Source organism: Gopherus evgoodei, chromosome 14, assembly GCF_007399415.2.
Source record: "Gopherus evgoodei ecotype Sinaloan lineage chromosome 14, rGopEvg1_v1.p, whole genome shotgun sequence".
Taxonomy (NCBI): Eukaryota; Metazoa; Chordata; order Testudines; family Testudinidae; genus Gopherus; species Gopherus evgoodei.
This window is the reverse complement of record NC_044335.1, coordinates 383,926-396,764: the sequence shown is the minus strand read 5'-3', so window position 1 is coordinate 396,764 and position 12,839 is coordinate 383,926. Positions and strand designations below refer to the sequence as shown.

At 55.3% G+C, this 12,839-nt stretch overlaps 1 protein-coding gene across 8 annotated transcripts in view; it reads right to left on the bottom strand.

Moving 5' to 3' along the window:
* Window positions 1–12,839, bottom strand: part of CDH22 (cadherin 22) — a 156,038-nt gene that overhangs the window by 120,533 nt on the left and 22,666 nt on the right. For all 8 annotated transcript variants that reach the window (XM_030533291.1, XM_030533295.1, XM_030533290.1 and 5 more), the window contains one exon: window positions 8,583–8,877. In XM_030533291.1, coding sequence (XP_030389151.1) covers window positions 8,583–8,877 — 295 coding nt within the window. The remainder of the gene's footprint in view (window positions 1–8,582; window positions 8,878–12,839) is intronic.

Sequence of the window (12,839 nt, the reverse complement as noted above, 5' to 3'; positions counted from 1 at the left end):
CCAGTAGAAACAAAAAACCTAGACAAAATATATATTTTTTAAAAGTTACTATAGGGATAATTACTCCAGCCAGGGCAAGTTGGGCATTTTAGAACTCACTGCTCAAAGAATTAAATTTAAGTGTAAGAGAGAAATCAAAATTTTGAAATGCACAGACCAGTCAAAAAACTAAAACACCACACTTTGAAAGAAGTATCAAGTAAGAACAACGATACAAGTATGTGTTGGGAGGTGAGTGTATAAGACAGTGAGTGAGTGTGCGTATGTGAGACAGACACATCGTGTGTGTGTGTGAGAGAGAGAGAGCGAAAGAGTGCAACATGTGCTGCCCCCTTAAGTACGCTGCCCTTTTAAGTAGATCGGCACTCAGCAGTCTGAAGCCTGTGTGTTCAGACACAGCAACAGCTGCCAGCAAGCTCCCTCCGTCCTGAGCCCTGTCCTGTGTGTCCCCTCTCCCGCTCTGTAGAGATGGGGTACAGGGGTGGGGGACACCCTGACATCAGTGCGTACACACACACAGCAAGCAGGAAGTCCTGGGAGCAGCTGGCAAGGGGCTCCAAAGCAGAGGGCAGGGACATCTGAAGTACGTGGCACTTGACAGCCTGCTGGGTGGCGGCCCAGCCTCGCAGCTTAGAGGGAACTTAGGCTCCAAGCACAGACAGCAAGTAGCCCTGTTCTGAGCTGTGAGAGTTCAGCACACCCTTAGCAGCAGCAGCCTCAGCACTCACCCAACTACGCAGCATCTTCCCTGAGAAGGCCCTGTATCCCCCTGGGTGCTTGCAGGACCCTGAGCACAATGCCAGCCAGAGCCTAGTGGGTAAGTTCTGTGCCCCATCCCCTCTAACCCAGCTCCCTGCAGAAGTCTCTGACTGCCCCACACAGCTGCACTCTAAGCTCCCGAGCAGTGTGGCGTGGTGGGAACCCAGAAGGCCTTGGCCTGGTGGGTGAGTCCTCGCAGCTCCCCATGTCTCAGGCACCCCAGTGAAATGGCTAAATAAGAAACTGGTGGCATGCAAGGAGTCAGCTCCCTCTGGAAAGCCCCTGCTGCCCGGTGCCTGTGGCCAGTCTTGGGGTGCTGAATGAGATTGTAAGGTAATTTCCACCTGCGGCAGCAGTGTCCCAACACCCTGCACCCAGCACTGGCCAAGACACTTCCCATATGCTTGGAGGGAGCCCTGGGTCCTGAGTGTGTACAGCCGGGCTCTGGAGGCTGAGCTCCAGGGTGCTTCTGATTCAGGAGGAGAAACTCCCTCTCCCCTGATCTTTAACCCCTACTGCCGCCAGACTCCCCTTCCCCCACCCCAGGTCTGTCTGGCACATTCTCTTGGGCAGCTGGCGCCTCTCCCAGCCCATCACATCCCTGCTGCCTGATCCTGGGCCGAGTGCAGAGCTGGCTTTGTGTAACCGCCCTCAGTGCCTCAGAAATAGTTTGCTTAAATCTCCATTGTTTGCAATTCCCTTAGATGCTGGGAAATCAGGTGCCTTTCCCTCTCAATCAGTCCTCTTCCTTTATTCAAATACTGTCCCTTGATCTGCTCCCAGGGTTGCAGGAGCCCATCTGACCATGTTTGCTTAACTGCTTTCTGTGCACCAGGAACATGCCCCGTCCCTGGGGCGCTCTAGGCCGGGGCTGCAGCTGGGGACCTGGCAGGGAGCTGCCCAGGCTTTCTGCAGGCGTCACTTAATGTGAGGATTTCTCAGCTGGCCGATCCTGGCTTGGCCGGCAGGAGGAGCCAGTAAGAGCACAAGTAGGGCTGAGTTGCACCCCCCTGACACACACACACCATACACACGACACCCCCATGCAGTGCCTGGGCCCAGCTGCCCCCCACACTCCAGTTACCCGGCCCTCTGTGCAGTGCCTGGGCTGAGCTGCACTCCCACACACACTCCAGTTACCTGGCCTCCCATGCAGTGCCCAGGCAGAGTTGCCCCGTGATGAAGTGGGAATGTTCTTGATGTGTTATTTGAATACTGAGTGGAGAGTGTTGGCCTGGGAAGGCGGCAGGGGAGTTGTGCTGGGACGGCCTGCTTGGGGAAGGGAGCATACCTGAGCATGTAAGCTGAGAACCCAGGAGGGGGTTGGAGGCCAGGTGACACTTCTGCCCGGGAAACTGGACAAAGGACACAAAGGCTGGGGGAGGAGCTGGGAAACGGCCAGAAAGGAGGGGGCTGAAGGGAGTTTTCAGGTTTGGAGCTGGCTGGAAAATAATGAGGGGTGCCCCGACTAACAGGGCAGTGGCCTCCCTGGGGCCCGCAGAAGGACCTAACTAAAGAAGGTCCTGCTGTCTGTATCGGCAAAACCTGTTTTGGACTGTGTTCCTGTCATCTAAATAAACCTTCTGTTTTACTGGCTGGCTGAGAGTCATGATGAGTCACAGGAAGCGGGGGGTGCAGGGCCTTGACTCCCCCACACTCCGTGACACCCCACACTCCAGTTATCCGGCTCCCTGTACAGGACCGGCTCCAGGCCCCAGCGCGCCAAGCGCGTGCTTGGGGCGGCATGCTGCGGGGGCCACTCTTCCGGTCGCCGGGAGGACGGCAGGTGGCTCCGGTGGACCTCCCGCAGGCGTCCCTGCAGAGGGTCCGCTGGTCCCGCGGCTCCGGTGGAGCATCCACAGGCACACCTGCGGGAGGTCCGCCGGAGCCACGGGACCGACGAGCGGCAGAGCATCGCCCGCGGCATGCCACCGTGCTTGGGGCGGCGAAATGGCTAGAGCCGGTCCTGTGCTGCTCCCCTATAATCCCCCCAACCCTCCCCCAAGTGCAGTGGCCTGGGTGGAGCTGCTCCCCCATAAGCACCCCCCCAAGTGCAGTGGCCCAGGTGGAGCTGCTTCCCAGTGTCACTGGCTTGGCAGAAGCAGGACCCAACACTGTTGCCGGTGGTGTAGTACACGGGACGGTTGTCTCTCCAGCACCTGAGCCCTATGTACAGCTCTCGGAAGGAAGCCAGGGTGCTGGATGGCCTGGGGCCTAAGGGCATCAGCAGAAGTTCTCTGTGGCTGTCTGGATGGACTCTCCAGATCTCTGCCCCAGCTGCTGTGGGGGACTTTGTGCAGCTGTGCTGGTCGCCTCTGCCAAACAGGGAGCTCTAGCTTGGGGTCAGCTGGGACATACGGCCAACACTGCTGCAGCAGGGCTCTGTTCTGCTCTCCAGCACAGGGCAGCTGCAGATGAGGAGGAAGCACCCGCCCTGACATTTCAGAGTTTTGGCCTTGAGGCCCAGAGTGGTTTCCCCACAGTCTCTGCTTCCCTTTGGGGCTGGCCAGGCTGATGGAGGCCCCACGGTGAAGGGGAAGCCACGAGGAAACCAGCTCACACTCACTAATTTGGGGCTGCCGTGGGTTAGCAGGACAGAGGCTGTCAGTCAGCGCTGGCTCCTGGCTGTCAGGTCCCTGCCTCTGGAGCAACACAGCAGAGGCACGTCTGACGCTGCTCCAAACACTTCTCTTTACTTTTCACTTCTGAGGATTTTAATTTGCAGGAATCACCTCCTTTCATGTTCTGAAACCGAGTTTCTTTCTCCTTCTGATCTCCAATTTTGCACAGACACTGTCTCCTTTGATACATCTTGTTCACATCAGCCTGTGATCAGGCATCTCTGTAATTGTTAGTGATTTTCAAAGCACGGGGCTCCTGGTCTAACACCTAGAGTCGAGAATACCGCTCTTTTTAAACGTTGCTCAGGTAAACTATGTTAATTTCATTGCTTCTCCCTTTTGGGAAGGAGGGGGCAAGTCTCCCCCTCGCTGCTGGCATCCTGCCTTCCATTTGTACAGGAGCCTGGGTCTGCGACTGATAGTGGTCTTGGCCAAAGGAGGAGAGGGTTCCTGACAGGGGCTGAAACCATGTGTCAGGAGGAATTCAGTCAGCAGCAGCCTCTCTATTGTAATGATTTCTGCACATCTGTACATGTGCTGGAGGCCATCACAGAGCTCTGAATGATCAGAGCATCCAGGAAACACAGCAAGAGACTGACCTTCCGGCTTCCTGCCAGGCCCTAAGGAGAGCCCTTCCCTTGCTGCACTTAACTCCTTGGGCGCTCACAGGAACCAGGCCTGGGCCCCTTTTTCCAGGGCCCTGCCTGTCACACCCCGAGATGGGAAAACCTGCTGGAGCCCGACCTGTGCCACATGATCCCTGAGCTGCCAGACTCCTTGGGGGCTCTTCCCACTCTCCTGCCTTCTCCTCAGTTCTGCTCACTGCTGGTCCTCTCACTCTCTCCTTCCTTTGCACCCGTCACTCTCCCCTTTTCATCCCCTGCGGCTGTCAAGCAGGATCTGCCTTACCATTTGATGTCGGGCAGGCTTGGGCAGGCTCTGTCTTTTGCCTTGAGACGCCTTTGGAGAGCAGAGATTTGCAGTGCCATTGCCTGGGATACCTCCCCTCTCACAGCCTGCCAACCCCGAGCCTGCTGCCCACCGCAGTCAACCCAGGCCCCTGGCCTGACACAGACAGGGAGCAGCACGATACCCAGAAAGAAGGAAAAGGGTGACTGGATTCTAGGGCTCAGCAGAATGCACTACCAGCATGAAGTAGGGACAAAGGGCCGACGCCCTGCTGCTGCCCCATTGCACGTCCCCGCCCCCACCTTACATCCAACACTCAGGGCTTGTCTACATCACAAAGTTGCAGCGCTGGTGAGGGGGTTACAGTGCTGCAACTTAGGAGGTGTACACATCTGCAGGGCACCACCAGCGCTGCAACTCCCTGTTTGCAGCGCTGGCCGTACTCCCGTTTTGTCTCGGGTGTAGAGGATCCAGCGCTGGTGATCCAGCGCTGGTAATCAAGTGTAGACACTTACCAGCGCTTTTCTTGACCTCCGTGGAATAAGCAGGTATCGCAGCATACCTGAGGAAGCCTCTCTGGTAATCAAGCAGGTCTCCTTCCCCGGTTTGCTCTCATGTTCCCCGAACCCCCGAGCAAGCAGGTCTCCTTCCCTGCGGTTTGCAGGGGGGTTCGGGGAACGCGAGAGCAAACCGCAGGGAAGCAGGTCTCCTTCCCCAGTTTGCTCTCGCGTTCCCCGAACCCCCGAGCAAGCAGGTCTCATAGACTCATAGACTCATAGACTCATAGGTCAGAAGGGACCAATCTGATCATCTAGTCTGACCTCCTGCACAAGGCAGGCCACAGAACCCCACCCATCCAATTTTATAACAACCCCTATCCCAGGACCAAGTTATTGAAATCCTCAATGCTCCTCGGGGCCTCACCCACATCCCAAGCAGCCAACTTCAGACAGTCCCCCACTTTTCCCAGCTCCAGTCCCCAAAGCTCCCGCAGAGCCATGTCTGAACATGGAGCCCCCCAACATCCCCAACCCCTAGTCCTCACCCCCCAATACACCCCAAAGCTCCCGCAGAGCCATATCTGAACATGGAGCCCCCAACATTCGCCTCCTTCCCTGCGGTTTGCAGGGAGGTTCGGGGAACGCGAGAGCAAACTGCGGGGAAGCAGGTCTCCTTCCCCGGTTTGCTCTCGCGTTCCCCGAACCCCCATGCAAGCAGGTCTCCTTCCCCGGTTTGCTCTCGCGTTCCCCGAACCCCCGTGCAAGCAGGTCTCCTTCCCTGCGGTTTGCAGGGGGGTTCGGGGAACGCGAGAGCAAACCGCGGGGAAGCAGGTCTCCTTCCCCGGTTTGCTCTCGTGTTCCCCGAACCCCCGAGCAAGCAGGTCTCCTTCCCTGCGGTTTGCAGGGGGGTTCGGGGAACGCGAGAGCAAACCGCGGGGAAGCAGGTCTCCTTCCCCGGTTTGCTCTCACGTTCCCCGAACCCCCGTGCAAGGTCTCCTTCCCTGCGGTTTGCAGGGGGGTTCGGGGAACGCGAGAGCAAACCGCGGGGAAGCAGGTCTCCTTCCCCGGTTTGCTCTCGCGTTCCCCGAACCCCCGTGCAAGCAGGTCTCCTTCCCTGCGGTTTGCTCTCGCGTTCCCCGAACCCCCCTTGAAGCCGCCCAACAGCGCTGCAGTGTGGCCACATCTAACACCACTTGCAGCGCTGGTTGCTGTAAGTGTGGCCACTCTGCAGCGCTAGCCCTATACAGCTGTACTAATACAGCTGTAACAACCAGCGCTGCAAAATTGTAGATGTAGACATACCCTCAGTAAAGCACAATAACCACCTGCCCAGTGCGACACTATCCTGCCCTCTCCCCACGCTCTGGGAAACCTCCCTGCACAGACCCTGCTCTGGTGCACAGCATTCCAGACCCGACAACGTGCTACCACAGGAGCAGAGGCAGTGTGGTGTGTGAGGTGCTAGGCTTCACTTAGGAAATGACAGGGATGAGTTTACACGTCTGAGCCAATCAGCTGAAGTTTTCTTCCATTACGTAACAATTGTACTTAGTTCAACACCACTGCCGGCCTCTGCTCAGCGGGCGTGTGTGACCAGAGCTGCTGGGAGAGGGGCTGCAGGCCAGGGCTGTGGGGTGGGTAGGAATGGAACAGGACAGGGGCTCGGATCAGGACTGATATGCAGTAGCAGAGCTGGAGGAGGGATGCCAGGGCAGCACAGATATAGTGGGGGATGCTGCAGGTCCAGCAGGTCAGGACCAGCACAGCTGGGGGATGGGACTTGGCAATGCAACAGCAGGGGGGCTGCAGATCAGGACTGTGTGGGGAACCCAGAATGGAAAGGCAGGAGGACCATGGGTTGGGACTGAGGGACATACCAACACAGGAGAAATTTGCACTAGTGAACACACTCGTGCACAATGAACAGGCCCTGACCAACAGAGTAATTCAGGGGGACAGAGGTTATGGGCCCATTTCTGTGTTCCACAGGCATCAGTGGGAGTTCTGCCTGAGTGAGGAGTGCAGGATGGGGCCCTGCAGAGGAAATAAACATTCTGCCCTCTCCTGGCTTCATTCTAAGTTCCCATGGTTCATGGACCTCCCAGGTGGGGAGGCCATGCAAACATAATGCCAGACGCAGGCTCCACCCCCACACTCCAGTTCGAGGCAGAGCCTCCTTCCAGTGGCCACTCATCTCAGCTGCATACCTGCACCAGCGCACCCAGACCTGCCAGGCCTGCCAGGCCAGCAGTGCCAGGGAGCGGCTCGCCATACAGCTGCTAGACAGGACCAAAGGGAGTGAGCAAACAATCTGCAAGGTGCAGGGCAGAGGCGAGGAAGAGACGCCCTAGTCTCCAGCAGCAGCACGTTCCAGGGTCTGGGCCATGGCCATGGGTCATTACATTCACTTCTTGGAGCCCAGAGACAGCCAGGTTCATGGAAACTAAAAACTGCAGGGGCTGAGCCTGCAACGGAAGGTGGGCACCCAACCTGGTACCACCCAGCCCCTGCCCAGTGAGCCGTCGTTACAGGGGAACAGGTAAGGCAGTAATGATCCCACAGGCCTCCAAGCGTCAAGACAATAGCTTAGCTAAACTAATCAAGGCAAAAGCCTTAGCATAGTAGGTAACCAAGAGTAACTCTAGAGCATAGGGCATCGCAAGTTAACATGCTGCAAGGACCTAGCTGCTGACAGGTTACCACAAGGGGCAGGTTTATCTCAGCCTGGGATAGTTTTAGTTAGAGACATTGGCAGATGTCCGACCACACGAGAGCCATGGAAGCTATTGGATATGTATGCTAATGAACTTGAGGTAAAGAGATTAATAACCTATGGGACAAGAACACCCCCCGAATTAGTACAGTGAGGAACTACAAATACAGGGAAGGACCGAGCCCCTCCTGAATACGTATTAGGCCTGGCAGTGTCACTAGAACTATATCCCACCCACGTGCCTGGGATGCCAGGATAATGCTCACTGGCGATGGTGCTGATGGTGAGGAGAACTAACACATCAGGTTACTCTGCAAGGGCCGGCTCAGCTCGTTCTGTGCTATCTCTGCCTTTCTGGCTGGGCTTGAAACTTTGCTAATAATGTTAATAAAAGTGTGAGTGTTGCAACCATGTACGTCAGGGTTCCCAATTAAACAGGAATTCTAGTAATACTGCCCCGATCTTGGGATGAGAACCAATCAAACCTCCGAGTGTTAACTGGGAATTTTTAAGTAATCAATATAATTAATAGACCAGGCAACGGCAGCCAGGCACTAACAGATGGGGGAGGTGGAATTCCAGGGGTAGGGACAGCTGGGAGCATAGGTGCCACAGACACAGTCAGAGGCAAGGAGACCTGGCGATAAATATCAGTCTCAATATGATCCTAACCAGCAGCAGACCCTGCCTCAAGCAAGGCCTGGGGCCCCTCCCCAGTGCGTGAGAGCAACAGAGACCAGCATGGGTGGAGGAAAGCTGAGGCAGAACTGGGGAAACTTCAGACGGGGAAGCAGGGGCTTGGCACCCAGCTCAGCCCACTCCCATTGCACAGGCTCACGGGGAGCCCACGTGCTCCTCCAGCTGGCCGTCAGCACTGAGGATTTACTCAAATGTTTCCCTAAACTGCTTTATTTATTTCCCCTCTTGGCTCCAGTCGCGGCTGGAATCCCTGGATTTATGACAAGTGATTCTGTGCTGGGCAAGACTCTAGTTTGACAGCTGTGGGTGAAGGACGGAAGCAGGGGCTGCCAGCTCCTTGCCCCCATCACCTTGTGCTCAGCGCGGGTGCAGGGCACCTACCTATGGGGGACAGCTCGGCCACGCTGCCAATGTAGGGCCCCTCCAGGAAACGGGGCTCGCTGTCGTTGATGTCCTGCACCTTGATGATGAACTCAGACTCAGGCTCCAGCAGCTGGTTGGTCTGGCGGTCCCGGGCCTGCGCCCGCAGCGTGTAGAACGTCTTCTGCTCCCTGTCCAGGCGCTCGGTGGCATGGATGTCGCCTGTGACCTCGTCAATCAGGAAGATTGTTCCTGCGCCCTCCCCGGAGATGGTGTACTTGATGGACCCGTCCCCCTCATCCGAGTCCGAGTGGATCTGCAGAGGAAGGACAGAGGGCGAGGGTTGGTGCTGAGAGAGAGCAACTGGCTGGAGCCACAGCCGCCACGCTTGCTGCGAGAGCCAAGTCAGTGAGGAGACCCCGGCAAGAGAGGAGCAGTAGCTGGGCCCATGGAGTGGGAGGGGCTAGAGCAGGAGTCTGGGGTGGGGAGGGCAGGCAGAGCAGGGACCTGGTGGCTGCATGGTTTTCACTGCCAAGAGTTAGTCCAGATCAGCCTGTCCCTCTTGGAAGGGAACAGCAAGCGATGCACTTGTCCTGGGCTGGGACCTGGAAGACCTGGGTTCAATTCCTGGCTCTGCCACTGCTTTGCTGTGTGACCTTGGTCCTGTCACCAGATCTCTGCTCCGCTCTCTTCTAACACAGAACTGAGAGAATAATTTTGTGCAGCTCAGACCTCCCGTCACACAGGCCAAAGCAGCCCCCGAAGACAGAGTGATTGACATTACAGGAGTTACAACTGGAACAAAGCCACCCCAAAGCTTGTGAGGCTCAGACATCCGCATGGGCGGCATCAAGTCACTGCATGCAGCTCTGTGATGTGTGTAAACGCCAGCTCACTGCCCTTCCAAACCCAAGCCAGCTGCCCCGCTACTCTGGTGTGCACGTTCTGGCTCTCGAAACCAATGGCTGCCAGCCCTCCCACACAGTGACAGCTTCATGCCCACCCAGCATCCTGGCAGGGATATGAGCCCTGAATTCAGCACCAGAAACACCCCCCGAGGAAAGCAGCTTGTGTAGCCAAGAATTTCCTCTTCGTTTTCTAATTAAGATGCTATTTGGAATGAGGGAGCGAAAGGGTAAACAGCAGCTCCCTTTGCCCTGCAGCTGCCTGGAATCCAGGCCAGGCGTCCGGAGATAATTTTATTGGTGGCATTAAACTGAGTTATGAGGTTTTTACAATCCAGCCACTTATGAGAAATCTATTAACAGTAACTGGACAGGCAGAATGCATCTCTGAGGAGAGCAGTGCGGGCATTAATTGGGGCAATCCATAATGGACAGGCCCCCAGAAAGGTTTCATCAGATGCATTCATTTACGCCCCACAATTTCTGCTGAGAATCAGCAAAGTTGCCAAAAAAAGAAGCTGTCCATTAATCGGCTAATGAAATATGAAAATGTTTATGGGCCATTCAATCTTCCAAACTGCAGTTCTATAATCCACCTTCAAGACATATAGTTCCACCAGCAAGAATTTATACCAGGACTTGCTTCTTTTTATGATGCCTTCATTATATTTATCTTTCAGATACAATTTATATATTTATTTCGTGAATAAGATGCCCACACATTGGACAATTCAACGTACTTTACATGCTATTCATACATTATCATCTATGTCAAATACACACTCCCACCCTGCATTGCCAGGAAATATACTCACCTGCCCAGCATCACCTAAAAATACACCCAGTTGCCCAGCATCGCCTGGGAAATACACCTGGCCAAACAACATCATGCAGGAAATACAGCCATCTGCCTGGTATTACCTAGGAATTACCCCTGCGTGACTGTCAATACCTGGAAAATACACCCCTGTCAAGCCAACAGATACACCTGTTTTCTCAGGTATCCCTAGGAAACACCCACTCACCTGGCCCCACTTGAGAAACACACCCAGACACCCCTTTGCAGCTGGGTGCCCTAACAGCAGGGTTCTGGCCCCACATCCCCTCTCAGGTCCCTAATGGCTCCATGTCGGGTTTGCTTGACTCCGTAACACCCATCCTTGGGGCTGGTTCATTGCAAAACTCTTGTGCAAACAGTCGCTAACAGAAATCCCCAGACAGCCCACTGATCACTCCAGTGCACATTGTCCTTACAATCCCATGACAGCCAGTCCATCGACATAGCACATACCACACTCCGGCACCTTCCAACCCACCCGGGTCTTCATTGGTCCTCTCCTGTCCTGCCACGAGAGTCACACCAGAGCCCCTCCAGCTGAAGTGCAACTCCATTCTTCCTAACAGGAGGCCTCACAGCCTCTCCAGTGGAAGGGCAAACTCACCTTCCCTCACTCCCCCAGTTCTGCCATCCTCTCACCTCAGACTGGCCAGAGATTCTCTTGGCCCTCAGCCCTCTTCGGCTCTCTGGCTCCAGCTCTCCTTCATGGAGACCTCCAAGGGTTAGCCCATCTGCTGTTCCCATCTACAGCCGTCTCCGGTCCCGGGCCCGCCAGCTTGGACGTCAGTAGGCAACTCCCACTGCTGGGAGGGAGTTGCCTACTGACATCCGTTGGTCCTCTCCTGTCCAGCTTTCACCCTAGAAGTCAGCGTGGCGTCCCTCCTCCCTCTGACTCTCCCTGATGCTTTCTAGCTCCAGGCACTCCACACCCTCTCAACTGGCTTCATTTAAAGAGGCCAGCCACTCTGGTACATACACTTTCAGTTGCCTGGGCAGTCTCCCTGCCCTGCGGGAATTGCAGTCATAAGGTAGTCACCCAGCTGGCTTGCAGAGGAACGACCCTGCCTGCTCTGCATCACATCCTTCTGCCCCATGTCAACTCTTGCCAGAGACTGAAACACCCCGGCAGGGGCTGTATCTGTTCCATAAAGTGCAGGGACCACATACACAAATGTGCATTTCTGTGCTCATAACAACAGCAACAAGATTCATGATGGTGGAATCTCCATTCTTAGAGGTTTTTAAGGCCTGGCTTGACAAAGTTCTGGCTGGGATGATTTAGGTGGTGATGATCCTACTTTGAGCAGGGGGTTGGACTAGATGACCTCCTGAGGTCTCTTCCAACCCTACTATTCTATGATTCTAATTATCAGCCAGGAGACAAACCTGCCCGTCCAGCCCCTTTGCCCAGCAAACAGTCCAAACTAGCAGCATATCCCTGCTTCACATCTGCTTAACACTGACTCTGTGCTCAGAGCAGATGCTAACAGCCCTGAAACCTGGAAAGCCAGGAAGAAAAACAGAGCCCGCACTCCGGGGGCTGGAAAGATAGATTTACAAGGGAAGATTAATGAGCTAAATCTGCATCACTTGGCTAAACAGTGATTAACGGGGGAGCAGGATAACTGTCTGCAGGTGTCTGAGGGAAGACAGCAAAGAGGGTTAGAGAAGGAGCAGGGAGTGCTTTGGGTGTGAAAGTGAGTCTGCATTTACACCCCTAACCTGGTGTACAATCACCAAGATTGTATGCACCAGCATAGGGTTTGGGCACACACATGACCAGTCGGACGCCAGAGCAGTTCTGAAACTTGGGCCACAATATGGATATGCAGGTTTTCAAAGCACAAAAATGCAGCCACCTGATTTCTCGGGTTGTCTCTCGGAGACACCAGTCAGTGAACCTGGTGCATAGCACTAACATGGGCTCTGAGCTGGACACCTGCAGCAGCTTCCCCCAGATCATTTGCCCCATGGCCTATGCCTATACTGCAATTAAACACCTGTGGCTGGCCCCGTCAGCTGACTCAGGCCCAGGGCTAATTGCAGTGTAGGCATTTGGTCCTAGGCTGGAGCCTGGGATCTGGGACTGATTAAACAGCCCTGTGGCCCAAACCTCACAAACTCACGTTAGCTGACGGGCCAGGCGCAGGTGTTTAATCGCAATGTAGATGCACCCATGCTGCATTTGGCTTCTTACAGTCCATTTAAATGTTGGGATGGATTTTGGTGACCCGTCCTCACAGGTGTGAGGGTTGAATGGTACCAGTGTGGAGGCAGATTTGGGTAAGCATCTTCTGCATAGTTCTGCCAGTGCACCCTAGCCCTACCACCAGCTCCTATGGCATTCCCAGAGCCCCTCATATCCTGCAAACCCCCTCCATATTAAGCTGCAGCGCCCCCAGCTGTGCAGCCTGGTCCCCTACCCACTCACCCAGAGTTCTGCCAAGGCATCACAGTCCCTGTCTTTGCCCCTACTCCCACCCCAGCTCTACCAATACATCCAGTTCTGCAGCGATACACACTGTTGCTCATTCC